At 42.5% G+C, this 21462-nt stretch overlaps 1 protein-coding gene across 2 annotated transcripts in view; it reads right to left on the reverse strand.

Annotated features, from left to right (window-relative positions):
- Window positions 1-21462, reverse strand: part of LOC110522744 (potassium voltage-gated channel subfamily KQT member 1-like) — a 279767-nt gene that overhangs the window by 202616 nt on the left and 55689 nt on the right. For both annotated transcript variants that reach the window (XM_036969009.2, XM_090231282.1), the window contains exons 11-14: window positions 19337-19363; window positions 17804-17854; window positions 17298-17412; window positions 15009-15077 (exon numbers count right to left, since the gene is read on the reverse strand). In XM_036969009.2, the coding sequence (XP_036824904.1) occupies window positions 15009-15077; window positions 17298-17412; window positions 17804-17854; window positions 19337-19363 (262 nt within the window). The remainder of the gene's footprint in view (window positions 1-15008; window positions 15078-17297; window positions 17413-17803; window positions 17855-19336; window positions 19364-21462) is intronic.

Consider the following 21462-nt stretch of genomic DNA (forward strand, 5'->3'; position numbering starts at 1 on the left):
GAGTGAGTAGCACAACAGAGAAATGACTATCAGTGCAACAACAGCCAACACACACTCTCTCTGTCTTGCTCTCTCTCTCTCGTTCTCAATTCAATTCAAGGGGCTTTACTGGCATGGGAAACATATGTTTACATTGCCAAAGTAAGTGAAATGGATAAACAAAAGTGAAATAAACAATCAAAAGTGAACAGTAAATATTACACTCACACAAGTTCCAAAATAATAGAGACACTTCAAATGTCATATTATGTCTATATACAGTGTTGTAACGACGTGCAAACAGTTCAAGTACACAAGGGGAAACCTGTTGCCCTTTTCTTGTGGCAACACGTCACAAATCTTGCTGCTGTATTTGCACACTGTGGTATTTCAACCAATAGATATGGGGGTTTATCAAAATATGTGTCTCTAATATGGTCATACATTTGGCAGGAGGTTAGGAAGTGCAGCTCAGTTTCCACCTCACTTCGGGGGTTATGTGCACATAGTCTCTCTTTATCTGTGGCCAGTATCTTGTAAGCAGGGGGGCTAATTAGGAGAGGTCTGCAGGTGGCCCATGCAGTATTTTCCAGGTCTGGGGGGGGGGGGGGGGGGGGGGGGGTCAGAGATGAGGAAATAACCTGCTGCCTTGGAACAGAAAGGGGAAGAGAAAGAGAGAAAGAAAGCGAGAGAGAAAGAGAGATAAAGAGAGAGAGGCTATGCTTAAACTCTGGCATCTCCAATATTTTGAACCAATGTTTTGTCTGGTCGCCCAATCTACAAAAGTGGAGATAAATTTGACCCCAATAATTACCGTGGAATCTACGTCAACAGCAATCTTGGAAAAGTCCTCTGCAGCATCATCAACAGCAGACTCATTTCCTCAGTGAAAACAATGTCCTGTGCAAATGACAAATTTGCTTCTTCCGAAACAGACCATCTATACACCCTGAACACTCTTATAGACCAACAAACAAACTAATACAAAAGCAAAGCCTTCTCATGCTTTGTTGATTTCAAAAAGCATTTGACTCAATTTGGCATGTGGGTATGATATGACATTATAAATGTCATATCATATGACATTATAAAATCAATGTACACAAACAATAAGTGTGCAGTTAAAATTTGCAATAAACACAGATGTATTTTCCATTGGGGCAGTGGGGTGGGACAGTGATTCAGTTTGAGCCCCATCCTCTTCAACATATACACTCAGTAGTCAGTTTATTAGGTACACCCATCTCGTACCGGGTCGGAACCAACCTTCGCCTCCAGAACAGCCTGAATTCTTCAGGGCTTGGAAACGTTGTTCAGTTGGTATCAAGGGACCTAACGTGTGCTCGGTTGGTATCAAGTGACCCCCACACCATTACACTACCGCCACCATTCTGTATCATTGACATCAGGCAGGATGGGGCCATGGACCAAATCCTGACTCTGCCATCAGCATGATGCAATAGGAACTGGGATTCGTTGGTCCAGGCAATATTTTTCTACTCTTTAATTGTCCAATTTCCCATTGGTGCCTCTTCTTCTTGTTTTTAGCTAATAGAAGTAGAACCCGGTGTGGTCGTCTGCTGCAATAGCCCATCCGTGACAAAGACTGATGAGTTGTGCGTTCCGAGATGCCGTTCTGCACACCATTGTTGTACTGTGCTGTTATTTGCCTGTTTGTGGCCCGCCTCTTATCGTGCACGATTCTTGACATTCTCCATCGACCTCTCTCATCAACGAGCTGTTTTCGCCCACAGGACTGCCGCTGACTGGATGTTTTTTGATTGTCGCACCATTCTCGGTAAACTCTAGATACTGTCTTATGTGAAAAGCCCAGGAGGTTGGCCGTTTCTGAGATAAGGGAACCAACGAGCCTGACACACGACAATCATACCACGCTCAAAGACGCGTAGGTCTCTCGTTTTGCCCATTCTAACGTTCAATCGAACAGCAACTGAATGCCTCGATCCCTGTCTGCCTGCTTTATATAGCAAACCATGTGACTCACTGTCTGTAGGAGATAACCATTTTTGAGAACGGGTGGTGTACCTAATACACTGAATTGGCGAAGGCACTAGAACAGTCTGCAGCGCCCAGTCTCACCCTACTGGACTCTGAATTCAAATGTCTACAGTTTGCAGATGATCTGGTGCTTCTGTCCCCAACCAAGGAGGGCCTACAGCAGTCAGACTTAGGCCCTGACAATGAATCTCAGTAAGACAAAAATAATGGTGTTCCAAATAAGTTGCCAGGACAACAAATACAAATTCTATCTAGACACCGTGGCCTTAAAGCACACAAAGAACTATACCTACCTCAGCCTAAACATCAGTACCACAGGTACACAAACAAAAGTATGTGGACACCCCTTCAAATGAGTGGATTCGGCTACTTCAGCCACACCCGTTGCTGACAGGTGTATAAAATCGAGCACACATGGACAAACATTGGCAGTAGAATGGCCTGTACTGAAGAGCTCAGTGACTTTCAATGTGGCACCGTCATAGGATTCTAATAAGTCAGTTTGTCAAATTTCTGCCCTGCTAGAGCTGCTCCAGTCAATTGTAAGTAATGTTATTGTGAAGTGGAAACGTTCCACGCATTCCACAACAAAGCCCTCAACTACAGAGAAATGAACCTTGAGAAGAGTCCCCTCAGCCTGCTGGTTCTGGGACTCAGTTCACAAACACAAACAGACCCCACAGAAATCCAGGACAGCAACTCAATTAGACCCAACCAAATTATGAGAAAACAAAAAGATAACTATTTGACACACTGGAAGGAATCAACCAAAAACAGAGCAAATTGGAATGCTATCTGGCCCTAAACAGAGAGTACACAGTGGCAGAATACCTGACCACTGTGACTGACCCAAACTTAAGGAAATCCTTAACTATGTACAGACTCAGTGAGCATAGCCTTGCTATTGGGAAAGGCCGCCATTAGGCAGACCAGGCTATCAAGAGAAGACAGGCTATGTGCACACTGCCCACAAAATGAGGTGGAAACTGAGAGGCACTTCCTAACCTCCTGCCAAATGTATGACCATATTAGAGACACATATTTCTCACAAATCACAATGACCCACAAAGAATTTGAAAACAAATCAAACATGTTGTTTGTTTATTTCACTTGATTTGGCAATGTAAACATATGAAAGAGAGAGAGAGAGAGAGAGAGAGGGAGACAGAGAGAGAGAGAGAGAGAGATAAAGGGGTAACTGTACACTGCAATCAGCAATAGGCCTTCCTCTATTTGAGACCAAAGAAGTATTTCAAAACATTTACTTTTTCTCCAGGACTAAGCTCTGTGAATGTAAATCTGTCTTTGGGGAGTATAATTGAGAACCATTCTCATGTCAGTTGAGTTTGTATCTTTATGACAGAGAAAAGTAAACCAACTACTCTCATTGATACACAGAGTGTATACAGAGCAGTGTGTCATCATAGCTAGCAGTTTCTCACACATTCTGTTGAGTATTGCACAATCATCGGAAATAACTATTTATCAGACTTGCCCGAGTTCGAAAAAAGAGGGAAGGAATATATATTTTTTCTTCTAATTTAACAGATTCTAATACATGTTAGTGTTAAAAGAGGGGAAATGTATACAATCAGCAGAACAAGTGTTCTTTGTACAACAAACCCCTAAAAAACTATGGTGAATACCACACGGACTATGTCATTATGTGGGATTTATTTGGAATAGGTTCAGATAACAACTGGTATCTTTTTAAGGGAATGGTTGGTTGTGGGGGAGGGCTTCTGGATACCTCAGACTGCAGGGTCCTCATTTATAACCATTGCATACATTTTACACTAAACATCTGCACAAAAAATATTGAGATTTATAAACCTGGCGCAGCCATACAAACACATTTCCTGTTATGAATCAGACCAGTCGTAAAAATGTGCGCGTGTTACTCCGCCGGATAAACACCCATCATTCACCTTTTATGGTGACAATTAACGCCCTTATTTGCTGTATACTTTGAAAGAATTGGAATCAGGCCAACACAGTATGGCTAAAGGAAATATCAATGGTGAACTTGATGAAATGTCTTTGGAAGTATTGGAATCAGGTCAACACAGTATGACTAAAGGAAATATCAATGGTGAACTTGATGAAATGTCTTTGGAAGTATTGGAATCAGGTCAACACAGTATGACTAAAGGAAATATCAATGGTGACCTTGATGAAATGTCTTTGGAAGTATTGGAATTAGACCAACACAGTATGGCTAAAGGAAATATCAATGGTGAACTTGATGAAATGTCTTTGTAGGTGTTGGAATCAGGCCAACACAGTATGGCTAAAGGAAATATCAATGGTGAACTTGATGAAATGTCTTTGTAGGTGTTGGAATCAGGCCAACACAGTATGGCTAAAGGAAATATCAATGGTGAACTTGATCAAATGTCTTTGGAAGTATTGGAATCAGGCCAACACAGTATGGCTAAAGGAAATATCAATGGTGAACTTGATCAAATGTCCTTGGGGATGTTGGAATCAGGCCAACACAGTTTGGCTATAGGAAATATCAATGGTGAACTTGATGAAATGTCTTTGTAGGTGTTGGAATCAGGCCAACACAGTATGGCTAAAGGAAATATCAATGGTGAACTTGATGAAATGTCTTTGTAGGTATTGGAATCAGGCCAACACAGTATGGCTAAAGGAAATATCAATGGTGAACTTGATCAAATGTCCTTGCAGGCGTCGGAATCAGGCCAACACAGTATGGCTAAAGGAAATATCAATGGTGAACTTGATGAAATGTCTTTGGAAGTATTGGAATCAGGCCAACACAGTATGGCTAAAGGAAATATCAATGGTGAACTTGATGAAATGTCTCTGGAAGTATTGGAATTAGACCAACACAGTATGGCTAAAGGAAATATCAATGGTGAACTTGATGAAATGTCTTTGGAGGTGTTGGAATCAGGCCAACACAGTATGGCTAAAGGAAATATCAATGGTGAACTTGATGAAATGTCTTTGGAGGTGTTGGAATCAGGCCAACACAGTATGGCTAAAGGAAATATCAATGGTGAACTTGATGAAATGTCTTTGGAAGTATTGGAATTAGACCAACACAGTATGGCTAAAGGAAATATCAATGGTGAACTTGATCAAATGTCTCTGGAGGTGTTGGAATCAGGCCAACACAGTATGGCTAAAGGAAATATCAATGGTGAACTTGATCAAATGTCTTTGGAGGTGTTGGAATCAGGCCAACACAGTATGGCTAAAGGAAATATCAATGGTGAACTTGATGAAATGTCTTTGGAGGTGTTGGAATCAGGCCAACACAGTATGGCTAAAGGATGAAATGTCTTTGGAGGTGTTGGAATCAGGCCAACACAGTATGGCTAAAGGATGAAATGTCTTTGGAGGTGTTGGAATCAGGCCAACACAGTATGGCTAAAGGATGAAATGTCTTTGGAGGTGTTGGCAGAATGTTTTCTTTTGTAGTGACATTTGCTTTATCTGACCGTTTCTGAAAGACAAAAACAATTGCAAATAGTTGTGGACCTGTAAACAGATTGTTTGAATTCAATAATGTTTTGCATTTCATTTTCTATTCTGAAACATTGTCTACTTGATCGTTTTACAGTAGTCCTACTTACAGTGGTAGCCAAAAACATACAATTATCAAATAAGCCCAAGTAAATGGGATGTGCATGGTCATTTGTTGTATGGCTAATTCGGGAATATGAACTCATCATGGCCAGAAAAGGTGAGGAATTTAGTCTGTAATAGTTATGACAGGTATATTAATTATGCATTATGTTTATGAATTAAATATTGTCTACTTGAGAAATTTGGCATTACAGTATTCAGATGTAGACCAGCCTAAAAACGTCAATGGAAAAGGTGAACAGTCTGTTCCACAGTTAAACTGCGCTTTGGATCGCAACGCATAGAGCAAAATACTTAAAATAGCTTATTTATTTACTACTGTGAAGTAGGTCCAATTTCATGAGAGATGGGAGGAATGGTGGCCTTTCCTAACTTGTTGTAGGCCTATAGGCTATTTCGTGGGAATGAAACCATCCCAGTCAGAAAAGGTGAGGAATTTATTCTGTAATGGTCATGGAAATAACATAAACAATAGGACCTGGATGCCGATTTATAATTATTTTAGAACACAAAGATAAAATCAATAGATTTTTGCTCTTCTCACTAATGGCAAATGATTGCATCTTATTATATTTATCTACCAGTTTTTTGGTATGAATAAGAGTGTCATCATATATTCATGCACAAGGCTACTAGGCCACTGTCTCCTTGTTGCAATGCAATACTTCAACCACAAGACACTGTGTGAAGAAAGCATTTCCACAGTTTGCAGGAAGATAAGCACATTCTCACATCAAGTTCAGTTTTTATAAATGCCAACTTTTGCGTGAAAACTGGTGCATGCATGTTTTGGTGCATATTTTGTGCGTATTCAACGTTTTAGTGAGACAGATCTCCTGGAGGGGTATGGAGACAGATCTCCTGGAGGGGTATGGAGACAGATCTCCTGGATGGGTATGGAGACAGATCTCCTGGAGGGGTATGGAGACAGATCTCCTGGAGGGGTATGGAGACAGATCTCCTAGAGGGGTACGGAGACAGATCTCCTGGAGGGGTACGGAGACAGATCTCCTGGAGGGGTAGTGAGACAGATCTCCTGAAGGGGTAGTGAGACAGATCTCCTGGAGGGGTAGTGAGACAGATCTCCTGGAGGGGTAGTGAGACAGATCTCCTGGAGGGGTAGTGAGACAGATCTCCTAGAGGGGTAGTGAGACAGATCTCCTGGAGAGGTAGTGAGACAGATCTCCTGGAGGGGTAGTGAGACAGATCTCCTGGAGGGGTAGTGAGACAGATCTCCTGGAGGGGTATTGAGACAGATCTCCTAGAGGGGTAGTGAGACAGATCTCCTAGAGGGGTAGTGAGACAGATCTCCTGGAGGGGTAGTGAGACAGATCTCCTGGAGGGGTAGTGAGACAGATCTCCTGGAGGGGAAGTGAGACAGATCTCCTAGAGGGGAAGTGAGACAGATCTCCTGGAGGGGTAGTGACACAGATCTCCTAGAGGGGTAGTGAGACAGATCTCCTAGAGGGGTAGTGAGACAGATCTCCTAGAGGGGTATGGAGACAGATATCCTAGAGGGGTAGTGAGACAGATCTTCTAGAGGGGTATGGAGACAGATGGTGTGCGGCCACCGTGCAGTGCCACTTCCTTTTGGCCAGCCCAGTGTCGTCACAGTCACACACAGCTGTCCATTTGTCCTCTGATGTGAACCCCACTTGGAGGGTAGTCTGAAGATTAACAAACTCCACTGGGCTGCTATAGTCCACACTATCTGCTATATCACTATAACCTAGGAACACCAGAAGAAACTCAATAGGAAAATACAGAGCCAACTGGCTCAATGACAGAGTCAGTCTGAATAGGCAGTCTGATAGAGTTAGTAAGAACTGTAGGTATGATGCTGTTGTAGTGTGTGTGTGTGTGTGTGTGTGTGTGTGTGTGTGTGTGTGTGTGTGTGTGTGTGTGTGTGTGTGTGTGTGTGTGCTATCTGCGTGACTGACTACACTTAATGGAGGGCTTCAGAGCCAGGGGACCGCATGTCAACCATCCAGCCAGCGCCCAGGACACAAACGCACACACACGAACACACACACACACACACACACACACACTCTTCCCGACCACATCTGGGAGCTGTAAATCTCTCAACGCCACTGCTGCTCTCCACTCCCCCCTTCTCCTCTCCTCCCCCCTTCTCCTCTCCCCCTTCTCCTTTCTTCCCCTCCCCTTCTCTTTTGCCCCCCTTTCCCTCTCCTCCCTTCTCCTCTCCCCCCACCTTTTCCTCTCCTCCCCTCCCCTCCCCTTATCCTTTCCTCCCCTCCCCTCCCCTTCTCCCCCACCTCCTTTCCTCCCCTTCTCCTTTCCTCCCCTCCCCTTCTCCTTTTCTCCCCTTCTCTTCTACTCTCCTCTCTTCTCCACCCGTTCTCCTCTCCTCCCCTCCCCTTCCCCCTTCTCCTCTCCCCCTTCTTTCCTCCCCTCCACCCTTCTCCCCCATCTCCTCTCTTTCTCCTCTCCCCCTTCTCCTGTCTCCAATACTGAGAATATTGTTGTTGTTCAGCCGGCTACTTGCAAATGTATTTTTATATTTTAAGGTACAAAAAACATGTTTTTTAATGAAATACAATACTTTGCAAAAATATGTTATATTTTATTTTGTTACATTGGTCTTTATGGAATTTTGTAATTGTCATTTAATCCTGTGTGTGTGTGTGTGTGTGTGTGTGTGTGTGTGTGTGTGTGTGTGTGTGTGTGTGTGTGTGTGTGTGTGTGTGTGTGTGTGTGTGTGTGTGTGTGTGTGTGTGTGTGTAGTGGTGTAAAGTACTTAAGTAAAAATACTTTAAAGTACCACTTAAGTCGTTTTTTGGGGTATCTGTACTTTACTTTACTACACTGAACAAAAACATAAATGCAACACGTAACATTTCCTAGAAATGTCCAACATTTTGTGCACATATTTGTTTACATCCCTATTAGTGAGCATTTCTCATTTGCCAAAATTATCCATCCACCTGACAGGTGTGGCATATCAAGAAGCTGATTAAACAGCATGATCATTATTCAGGTGCACCTTGTGCTGGGACTCTAAAAGGCCACTTTAAAATGTGCAGTTTTGTCACAAAACCCAATGCTAAAGACGTCCCAAGTTTTGACAGAGTGTGCACTTGGCATGCTGACTGCAGGAATGTCCACCAGAGCTGTTGCCAGAGAATTTAATGTTAATTTCTCTACCATAAGCCTCCAACGTCGCATTAGATAATTTGGCAGTACGTCCAACCAGCCTCACAACTGCAGACCACGAATAACCACGCAAGCCCAGGACCTCCCCATCTGGCTTCTTCACCTGTGGGATCGTCTAGGGGGGGGGGGGGGGGGGGGCGTGGGTGGACCTGGTCCTTCTCAGTTCCATTTTAATTTGTTTAAAAACGGTTTAACTGGGAATCAAGAAATGTTAAATTGGCATGCGGCATCGGGTTTTCCAAAGCAGCTGTTATAGGAGTGCCCACGTCCCAAATCTGTTAGAGCGTCTGGCTCAGCCTTACCCATGTAGACCAGAGATATGGGCATGTTCCATGACACAACCACACTAGCACTTGATAGTTGGTGAAACATGTATTATATCACTGATTATAGTTTTCTCAACACCACACATTCCCTCAGTAATAAACCATACATCATGTCTGGGGGGCATTATTGTATGTGTTGACCTACAGCATAGTACAGTGATGTTACAGCAAGTAGGCCAAACCCTTTCGGTGATATTAAAGGATATCACACACAAAAACATAATTCACTTCTAAACACTATCAAAACACAAGCCTAGGCAGTGAACTACTACTACAGTGTAACTTCATACACTGGAACATGAACAGTACTGTAACTACACAACTACTGTACCAATAAAACATACAGTAACTGGAGTACATCAGATATGCTTTTGCAGCTTTAAATGAAAGGGAACATAGCTACACATAGTGGTTGAACTGAGTACACTGAGTACAGTTCACCCACTGTGAGATGAATAAACTGAGTACAGTTCACCCACTGTGAGATGAATAAACTGAGTACAGTTCACCCACTGTGAGATGAATAAACTGACTACAGTTCACCCACTGTGAGATGAATAAACTGAGTACAGTTCACCCACTGTGAGATGAATAAACTGACTACAGTTCACCCACTGTGAGATGAATAAACTGACTACAGTTCACCCACTGTGAGATGAATAAACTGACTACAGTTCACCCACTGTGAGATGAATAAACTGAGTACAGTTCACCCACTGTGAGATGAATAAACTGAGTACACTGAGTACAGTTCACCCACTGTGAGATGAATAAACTGACTACAGTTCCCCCACTGTGAGATGAATAAACTGAGTACAGTTCACCCACTGTGAGATGAATAAACTGACTACAGTTCACCCACTGTGAGATGAATAAACTGACTACAGTTCACCCACTGTGAGATGAATAAACTGAGTACAGTTCACCCACTGTGAGATGAATAAACTGACTACAGTTCACCCACTGTGAGATGAATAAACTGACTACAGTTCACCCACTGTGAGATGAATAAACTGACTACAGTTCACCCACTGTGAGATGAATAAACTGAGTACAGTTCACCCACTGTGAGATGAATAAACTGACTACAGTTCACCCACTGTGAGATGAATAAACTGACTACAGTTCACCCACTGTGAGATGAATAAACTGAGTACAGTTCACCCACTGTGAGATGAATAAACTGAGTACACTGAGTACAGTTCACCCACTGTGAGATGAATAAACTGACTACAGTTCCCCCACTGTGAGATGAATAAACTGAGTACAGTTCACCCACTGTGAGATGAATAAACTGACTACAGTTCACCCACTGTGAGATGAATAAACTGAGTACAGTTCACCCACTGTGAGATGAATAAACTGAGTACACTGAGTACAGTTCACCCACTGTGAGATGAATAAACTGACTACAGTTCCCCCACTGTGAGATGAATAAACTGAGTACAGTTCACCCACTGTGAGATGAATAAACTGAGTACAGTTCACCCACTGTGAGATGAATAAACTGACTACAGTTCACCCACTGTGAGATGAATAAACTGACTACAGTTCACCCACTGTGAGATGAATAAACTGACTACAGTTCACCCACTGTGAGATGAATAAACTGACTACAGTTCACCCACTGTGAGATGAATAAACTGACTACAGTTCACCCACTGTGAGATGAATAAACTGACTACAGTTCACCCACTGTGAGATGAATAAACTGAGTACAGTTCACCCACTGTGAGATGAATAAACTGAGTACAGTTCACCCACTATGAGATGATTAAACTGAGTACAGTTCACCCACTGTGAGATGAATAAACTGAGTACAGTTCACCCACTGTGAGATGAATAAACTGAGTACAGTTCACCCACTGTGAGATGAATAAACTGAGTACAGTTCACCCACTGTGAGATGAATAAACTGAGTACAGTTCACCCACTGTGAGATGAATAAACTGACTACAGTTCACCCACTGTGAGATGAATAAACTGAGTACAGTTCACCCACTGTGAGATGAATAAACTGACTACAGTTCACCCACTGTGAGATGAATAAACTGACTACAGTTCACCCACTGTGAGATGAATAAACTGAGTACAGTTCACCCACTGTGAGATGAATAAACTGACTACAGTTCACCCACTGTGAGATGAATAAACTGAGTACAGTTCACCCACTGTGAGATGAATAAACTGACTACAGTTCACCCACTGTGAGATGAATAAACTGAGTACAGTTCACCCACTGTGAGATGAATAAACTGAGTACAGTTCACCCACTGTGAGATGAATAAACTGACTACAGTTCACCCACTGTGAGATGAATAAACTGAGTACAGTTCACCCACTGTGAGATGAATAAACTGACTACAGTTCACCCACTGTGAGATGAATAAACTGAGTACAGTTCACCCACTGTGAGATGAATAAACTGACTACAGTTCACCCACTGTGAGATGAATAAACTGAGTACAGTTCACCCACTGTGAGATGAATAAACTGACTACAGTTCACCCACTGTGAGATGAATAAACTGACTACAGTTCACCCACTGTGAGATGAATAAACTGAGTACAGTTCACCCACTATGAGATGAATAAACTGACTACAGTTCACCCACTGTGAGATGAATAAACTGAGTACAGTTCACCCACTATGAGATGAATAAACTGACTACAGTTCACCCACTGTGAGATGAATAAACTGAGTACAGATCACCCACTGTGAGATGAATAAACTGACTACAGTTCACCCACTGTGAGATGAATAAACTGAGTACAGTTCACCCACTATGAGATGAATAAACTGAGTACAGTTCACCCACTATGAGATGAATAAACTGACTACAGTTCACCCACTATGAGATGAATAAACTGACTACAGTTCACCCACTGTGAGATGAATAAACTGAGTACAGTTCACCCACTGTGAGATGAATAAACTGAGTACAGTTCACCCACTGTGAGATGAATAAACTGAGTACAGTTCACCCACTGTGAGATGAATAAACTGAGTACAGTTCACCCACTGTGAGATGAATAAACTGACTACAGTTCACCCACTGTGAGATGAATAAACTGACTACAGTTCACCCACTGTGAGATGAATAAACTGACTACAGTTCACCCACTGTGAGATGAATAAACTGACTACAGTTCACCCACTGTGAGATGAATAAACTGACTACAGTTCACCCACTGTGAGATGAATAAACTGACTACAGTTCACCCACTGTGAGATGAATAAACTGAGTACAGTTCACCCACTATGAGATGAATAAACTGAGTACAGTTCACCCACTATGAGATGAATAAACTGACTACAGTTCACCCACTGTGAGATGAATAAACTGACTACAGTTCACCCACTGTGAGATGAATAAACTGAGTACAGTTCACCCACTGTGAGATGAATAAACTGAGTACAGTTCACCCACTGTGAGATGAATAAACTGACTACAGTTCACCCACTGTGAGATGAATAAACTGACTACAGTTCACCCACTGTGAGATGAATAAACTGACTACAGTTCACCCACTGTGAGATGAATAAACTGAGTACAGTTCACCCACTATGAGATGAATAAACTGAGTACAGTTCACCCACTGTGAGATGAATAAACTGACTACAGTTCACCCACTGTGAGATGAATAAACTGACTACAGTTCACCCACTGTGAGATGAATAAACTGACTACAGTTCACCCACTGTGAGATGAATAAACTGAGTACAGTTCACCCACTGTGAGATGAATAAACTGACTACAGTTCACCCACTATGAGATGATTAAACTGAGTACAGTTCACCCACTGTGAGATGAATAAACTGAGTACAGTTCACCCACTATGAGATGAATAAACTGAGTACAGTTCACCCACTGTGAGATGAATAAACTGAGTACAGTTCACCCACTGTGAGATTAATAAACTGACTACAGTTCACCCACTGTGAGATGAATAAACTGAGTACAGTTCACCCACTGTGAGATGAATAAACTGAGTACAGTTCACCCACTGTGAGATGAATAAACTGACTACAGTTCACCCACTGTGAGATGAATAAACTGAGTACAGTTCACCCACTGTGAGATGAATAAACTGAGTACAGTTCACCCACTGTGAGATGAATAAACTGAGTACTTAGGCGTTCAAGTACTGTACAAGTGTCACGACTTCCGCCAAAGTCGGCTCCTCTCCTTGTTCGGGCGGCATTCGGCGGTTGACGTCACCGGCTTTCTAGCCATCGCCGCTCCATTTTCTCATTGTTCCATTTGTTTTGTCTTGTTCCCTGCACACCTGGTTTTCATTCCCCAATCACACTGCATGTATTTATTCCTCTGTTCCCCTCCATGTCTTTGTGTGAAGTTGTTTCGTGTTATGTGTGTTATGTGACGCGCCAGGCTGGTTGTCCAATATCCGTGTTTATTTCACGAAGTATGTTATTTGGTAAACTATAGCTTTTGTGACTGTTTGAGCGCTTTGCACTTTTGCCATTGTTGCTGGAGGTTTTGACGCAATTGCGTCCGTCTGCTGTTTGCTCCTGCCTCAATAAAGTGTGCGCCTGTTCACAACTCTCTGCTCTCCTGCACCTGACTCCGCTACCAGTACGCACACCCGTGACAACAAGAGTGTAAAGGAAAAGCGCCATCTACTGTTGGGAGGGAGAAAATTATAATTTGAGCTTTAGACACGTCTTCACACATCCCTTATAAAAGATCCAAGACATCTTCTATTATTCACATGATCTCATATGATCCCCTTCATATGTGAAGTGTTCAAGGCCAGCAAACAGCCATATTCAACAGCGTAGTGTTCAAGGCCAGCAAACAGCCATATTCAACAGTGTAGTGTTCAAGGCCAGCAAACAGCCACATTCAACAGCGTAGTGTTCAAGGCCAGCAAACAGCCATATTCAACAGTGTAGTGTTCAAGGCCAGCAAACAGCCATATTCAACAGCGTAGTGTTCAAGGCCAGCAAACAGCCATATTCAACAGCGTAGTGTTCAAGGCCAGCAAACAGCCATATTCAACAGCGTAGTGTTCAAGGCCAGCAAACAGCCATATTCAACAGTGTAGTGTTCAAGGCCAGCAAACAGCCATATTCAACAGCGTAGTGTTCAAGGCCAGCAAACAGCCATATTCAAGGGCGTAGTGTTCAAGGCCAGCAAACAGCCATATTCAACAGTGTAGTGTTCAAGGCCAGCAAACAGCCATATTCAACAGCGTAGTGTTCAAGGCCAGCAAACAGCCATATTCAACAGTGTAGTGTTCAAGGCCAGCAAACAGCCATATTCAACAGCGTAGTGTTCAAGGCCAGCAAACAGCCATATTCAACAGTGTAGTGTTCAAGGCCAGCAAACAGCCATATTCAACAGCGTAGTGTTCAAGGCCAGCAAACAGCCATATTCAACAGTGTAGTGTTCAAGGCCAGCAAACAGCCATATTCAACAGTGTAGTGTTCAAGGCCAGCAAACAGCCATATTCACCAGCGTAGTGTTCAAGGCCAGCAAACAGCCATATTCAACAGTGTAGTGTTCAAGGCCAGCAAACAGCCATATTCAACAGCACATAAGGGAATGCTACATAAAGTAGATTATGGCGTTATTGTGGACACAGTAATAGAGAAAATTTGGATTTTGTTAAAACAATATATTGCCAAGGGAATCCGAAACTGCATGACAGTCTTCTAAACTTCATTGAATCATTTTTCCATGGTTGGAACTATCAGATTTGTGATGCTCAATACCATTTGGATAGTTGTTTGTCAGCTTATATAAGATGTCACACTTCAGTCACTCCGTTTTGATGCAGATGGAGTATATCATTAGAGTATAGGGGGTGGGGGGTTAGTGGGTTATAGTAATAGTGTAAAACCAAGCATGCAGTACAGTACCTTCTTGAATTCAAGTGGTGAGTTGAGACTGAGTCCTGGACCTTTGCCATGAACGGGCTGGTCAACAAACTGCAAGAGAGAAGCATTTGTGTTCCTTTTACAAAATCTCTAGGCTGGGTGTTTGTCAGGAGAGGAGGAGGGAGGGAGGGAGGGAGGGAGGGAGGGAGGGAGGGAGGGAGGGAGGGAGGGAGGGAGGGAGGGAGGGAGGGAGGGAGGGAGGAAAGAGATTGAATCAGAGGAGGAATGCAGAATGAGAATGGTGTTAGAGGTGGTATTGGATTAGCTGGGCTGGGGAAGAGGTCAAGAGGAGAACAGAGAATGCCTACTGTGTGGTGTGTGTACACACTGAGAGAAACACACTCTCACACACATTCACAAGCACAAATGCACGCACACACACGCTCCCCTTTATACTCGAGTCCATCGCATGTCTGTGCTCCCCCTTCCCAAAAAAGGAAATTACATATAAATACATTCAATTTGTGTAAATAGGTTATGTCCAACACTTCACTCTACAAACTCTGCCATAGATGGCTAGTAATAGGGTTAAGAGATGAAACGGCTCAAGACAAATTACAACAGATTTCCTAATTAAACACATTTCTAGCTGAATTCTCTGTGATTTTACAGTCTTTCTTGACCCCCCAAAATAAAACAGCCCAGCAGACCACTATCATCATGTAACAACTAGCCAACTAGTCACCTTGTAAACATGTCCCCAACAAACTGGGCTGTTTTCTCCAACTCTAGGATAATCCCTTATTTACCGTTGTAATAACCAGGGTTTCAAGCACTCAATATGCCATTTAACCCTCTAGTGAGTTGAACAGAGCAGCTTTCCATTGACAGGAAGGGCACTTTGGCCTAACAAAAGGCTTTATGCCCTATGGAGTAGGGATGTACCTCTGTAAGGGGCAGGGAGGCATCTATGGGGTAGCCCTTTATGCTCATACCCGTATGTATACAGGTTGAAAATGGCAGATTTGGACACTGATAAGCGCCTAAATTGGAACACAGTGGCTGCACAGTAACAGCAAAACATGACATCAAAGCTCAGGGTCTCCGCTTCAAATCTCTGTATGGTTTATGACTGACAGCCGTTCTGAACTTGAGCACCATCCCTCACGGTAATTGGGCAACTTTTGGAAATGTTATGTTGTCTGAGTGAGGGAAATGCTGTAAATTATGAGGATTTGATGTATTTTGAAAGATAAGACGTTGAGGATGATAATAAATACCACTTTGATGTCATTCAAGCAAGACAAACAACACCCTTGAGAACACATTTCCATATCATAAAACTCAGATAATATAAAGTGTCAACATGTAGTATCACTATGTTTGACGTACAAGATGACATAGGGTTATACCATGGTTTTCCTGAACAGAATGAACTGTTGTTTGTTGTATTGTGAAGAAAATTTGCTGCAGCACACGCATCTGAATGCCCTCATGACTCCAGTCTATGTGCACCAAAATGACCATCTGCTTCTCTGAATTTCCTAGTGAAAGCCTAACACTGTAAGATCGTATTTAATAACTTAGCTAGTCATGTCGGCAATAGAACAAGCTTTCAAATGATGCCCACCTGACCCAGACCGCAATTTATAATGGACCGATTTTGTGTAAACATCAACAATAATTCTGTAAGGTCCGGATGCAGGGTTGTGTTCCAAACAAAACAACTACAAGTGTGCTTGCTCTAGTTCCTCAACGGCAGAGCTAAGAGAGCTAAAAAAAGCACCTTATAGTTAAAGATTTCTTTGTGTCATAAAAGTGCATTGAAATGACTTAGGAACTGTGCACACTTTAGAGAGGTGTGTGTCCACTTGGAGACACCAGTTAGTCCTCTCACTCAAACCCTTGTCATTTGTATTGTCTTATGTTGCACCTACAACACATTTTCTTATCATGTTACTGAACGTTTCAGAATATTTCCAGATTTTGTTATCAACAAATGTGGCGAAAAGTACAGTACATGTAAAATGCACATATAATCAACAGTGTAATTTTGGATTGTTTTGTCCTCACCTTTAGTCTAATAATTTTCCCATAATCTCCAAACTGTTCCCTTTTAACTGGTGCCATGGTTATACATATGCTTTCCATATTTCTTCTGTAAGAAACATTTCAATTTAGCCCTATCCATATAGGCCAATTCCCACGAGTGTAAGGGGTTAAAAAGTTCATACGGGTAAGAGCATGGGTACAATACAATGGCTGTATGGAAGAGGAATGTGAGGTAGATGTTCTGTAGTGTAGTGAGTGACGGGGTAGTTAGGTACTTACTGTGATGCGTCTGTCACCACGGGTAAAGGTGTGTCTTCGCTGACATAGTCCATGTCATCACTCAAGCTGTTGCCCCGGGAGATGCCTATGGAAGGCCCGTCCAGGTTTTTCTTAACTGTGCGAGACAATGCAAGAGTCTTGGTGACATATTCAAGGATTTAGTTCAATGCAAGTTCCAATTTTCTAAGTGAGAAGAAAATACACTCTTAGAAAAAAAGGTTCTATCTCGAACCTAAAAGGGTTCTTCGGCTGTCCCCAAAGGAGAACCCTTTGAAGAAACATTTTTGGTTCCATGTAGAACCCTTTTCACTGAGGGTTCTACATGGAACCCAAAATGGTTCAATCTAGAACCAAAAAGATTTTGATTTAGAACCAAAAAGGGTTCTCCTATAGGGACAACAGAAAAAAAAAACTATTTTGGAACCCTTTTTTCTAATTTATAGGCGTATTTATTGAAAAGTAAAGAGAAAGTACAGGATAGCTAGTAAAGAAGTGTAAGGGTCTACCTGGAGAGGCAGTACAGCTCAGATTGAAAGAGGACCATGAGTGCTGAACGCCTGCAGTCAACAGCAAGAAAGAAAGAACGTGTGAAAGACAAGTGGAATAGACACACAATGTGCTGACTAGTCAATGAAGTGTACAGTCCACCATTGTATTGTATCATCACACTAAGATGAGGTTGTTTTGGTGTGTGAACATGATGATTGATAACATCCCTTCCAAACCTCTACAGCAGGTTTGGTTAGTGCAACTAAAAACCATTGCAAAGGTTTGTAAGGACCAGGTCCAACAGTCCGCAAAGCCTACCATCTCATCCTCCAATGGAGACGTTTCTTTAGAAGTGCCTAATTGTCTTTTTGTCTATTGTACTTTGTTTCTTGAGTATGCATACATGTGTATAGATGATGTAATGTATTATATATCACACCTGTGCCATGTTTGACTATGATAGTTTTTTAGTGTCTCAAAACTCCATTTGAGTGGTCCACAATGTGCATTAAAAATAATCTGTATTATTTATTATTGTATCATTGTGGAGTGACAAACTTTTCTAATCTAATCTAGTTTCAGGAACTGGGTTCTGTGCAGCTACTCCACCTCTCTCTCATTCAAGGGGACCGGGGACGCGAGCGGAATTATCTGCTACACAAACACTGCAGGCTTATTAATATCTGGCTTGTCAGAGCAAACACACACCCCAGAGAATGAAAACAAGCAGGGCCCAGAGAGAGAGAGAGTGGGGGGAAAGAGGGAGACAGAGAGAGTGAGAGAGTGAGAGAGAGAGCAGGAGACTGGCTGGAGAGAGAGAGCCCCATTGAGAAGGGAGATTCTCACAGACGACGGCCGGGCCAGAGGGCCAGACAGATAAGTGGAGCGATAAGCCGGACGTTGACTAAATCAAACAATGCCCAGTTTATTTCTGACCACTGGAGCTCCACAATGGCCTCTTATCACCCGACCTCCCTCCCAGTCCCCCGGCCCTTGGCCTCTGTCCCCTGTTCCAGCCCTCACCCCGGCTGGTGTTGGCTGGACAGACAGAAAAGAAAACACCAGGGCTGATCGATAGGACAGGAGGGAGTCCAGAGCCTGCCTGCGTCGGTCTCTCTGCTGGCTTCCAGTTTGCTCCGGTTTGTGACAAAGCGCCAGTCTAATTAAAATAGTGTCTGGGCAGTTGTAAAAACCAAATAACTAATGATTAACACAGAGGATCTCTTAAAAGGACAAAGGATTGAGTCATTAACTGTGTGAGTTGAAGCTGGAGTGCGTCAATAAGACTGGAGACCATGGAGTGATGTCATCTAGGAGATATTACACTTGTGACACGTGTTAGAGAGATAGTGTTAGTGGGAGGAGCTATAGGAGGACGGGCTCATTGTAATGGCTGGAATGGAATCAATGGAACAGTATCAAACACATCAAACATACGGAAACCACGTTTGACTCCGTTCCATCATTTCCATTCCAGCCATTACAATGAGCCCGTCCTCCTATCGCTCCTCCCACCAGCCTCCTTGGTTACAGAGAGGTGGAGGACTCACCTGTTTGTCTGAACATCCGGATGATGCCTGAGGAGGAAAATAAATAACATTTCAAAATGATGTCCTCAAAAACACTAGCTTAATATGACATAATGTTTACAGAGAAATCAATCTACACAACCGATGGCGTGGGATATGGACAACACGAGATCACTTTTGAGGTCAGAAAACATATGATAAACTTAGATGTTAGCATCATATATGACTTTAATTATGGATGTAAGAGAGTGCAAATGTCATTGCTGTTCTATAAACCCTTTTCATCAGCAACACAGTTAACACTTGGTTTCTGCAACAAAATAATCCATTTAAACAACCCATCATCTGCAAGGACATTTGAATCTGAAGATGTCTGTTTTTCTGCACTGTTAGCAGTAGAACGTACACCATGTTGCCTGGACTCTAAATATTATCATTAGTGACAACATGCTGTTGAGAGTGTGGTGAGCATGGCTACTTAAAAGTCTTTATGACATCAACAGACAGCCTTTCAAAAGCCGTGGCTCCACTAACTAGCCTCAACATCCAAAAAACATGCAATTTGACAAATGTGCATTTTTTCCCCACTCTAAAGTTCAAAGGCAGTGAGACATATGTTCCTGTTCATTATCTAAGTTATATCCCACCAAACAAGATAGCATTTTCCCCCATAACTCCTTTTTCTACTGGTGACGTTCTGCGTTTATGTCCCTCTCCCTCCTTTTATGATTATGTGCTTTGACAGGAAAAACTCATAAAGGACACTTATTAACCTCCAGACTGGGACGATTCATTTGGCAGGGGTTAGAGGTTTACACAGGAAGTCCCCCCCACCGGTAGATGGTGCAATGGAAAAGTCCAATCTATCATTAATATGGAGTAATGGGCCTCAGCAGCACCAGTATGGACCACTGGATTTCATCTGGAGGTGGATGGACAGGGCATGAGAGTTTGGGAAAATAATCATATTTTTAGATAGCAACTTAGACAACAACAGGTTAGACTACGTGGTCTATCAGGTGAATACTGAGTAACTGAATGTAAAATCTGTGGGAATGTAATCACTTATTCAACACAAAACACTATAGCTTTCTGACTGACTCTTGCCACAACAGGTCTACCTCCTAAGTATTTTTTTATTTAAAAAAAATGTACAGTACCGTTCAAAGGTTTGGTGTCACTTAGAAATGTCCTTGTTTTTAAAAGAAAAGCTAATTTGTTGTCCAATAAAACAACATCAAATTGATTAGAAATACAGTGTAGACATTGTTAATGTTGTAAATTACTATTGTAGCTGGAAACAGCAGATTTTTAATGGAATATCTACATAGGCGTACAGAGGCCCATTATCAGCAACCGTCACTCCTGTGTTCCAATGACACGTTGTGTTAGCTAATCCAAGATTATCACTATCAAAGGCTAATTGATCATTAGAAAACCCTTTTGCAATTATGTTAGCACAGCTGAAAACGGTTGTCCTGATTAAATAAGCAATAAAACGGACCTTCTTTAGACTAGTTGAGTATCTGGAGCATCAGAATTTGTGAGTTCGATTACAGGCTCAAAATGACTGGAAACAAAGACCTTTCTACTGAAACCTCTCAGTCTATTATTTTTCTGAGAAATTAAGGCTATTCCATGTGAGAAATTGCCAAGAAACTGAAGATCTGGAACAGCGCTGTGTACTACTCCCTTCACAGAACAGCACAAACTGTCTCTAACCAGAATAGAAAGAGGAGTGGGAGGCCCGGGTGCACATCTGAGCAAGAGGACAAGTACATTAGAGCGTCTAGTTTGAGAAACAGACGCCTCACAAGTCCTCAACTGGCAACTTCATTAAATAGTACCCACAAAACACCAGTCTCAACGTCAACAGTGAAGAGACGACTCCGGGATGCTGTCCTTCTAGGCAGAGTTCCTCTGTCCAGTGTCTGTCCCTTTGCCCATCTTAATATTTTATTTGTATTGGCCAGTCTGAGATATGGCTTTTCTTTGCAACTCTGCCTAGAAGACTAGCATCCCGGAGTCGCCTCTTCACTGTTGACGTTGAGACTGGTGTTTTGTGGGTACTATTTAATGAACCTACCAGTTGAGGACTTGTGAGGAATCTGTTTCTCAAACTAGACACTCTAATGTACAGTTGTGGC

This window comes from Oncorhynchus mykiss, chromosome 4 (assembly GCF_057628025.1).
Source record: "Oncorhynchus mykiss isolate SJ-2025 chromosome 4, ASM5762802v1, whole genome shotgun sequence".
NCBI lineage: Eukaryota > Metazoa > Chordata > Actinopteri > Salmoniformes > Salmonidae > Oncorhynchus > Oncorhynchus mykiss.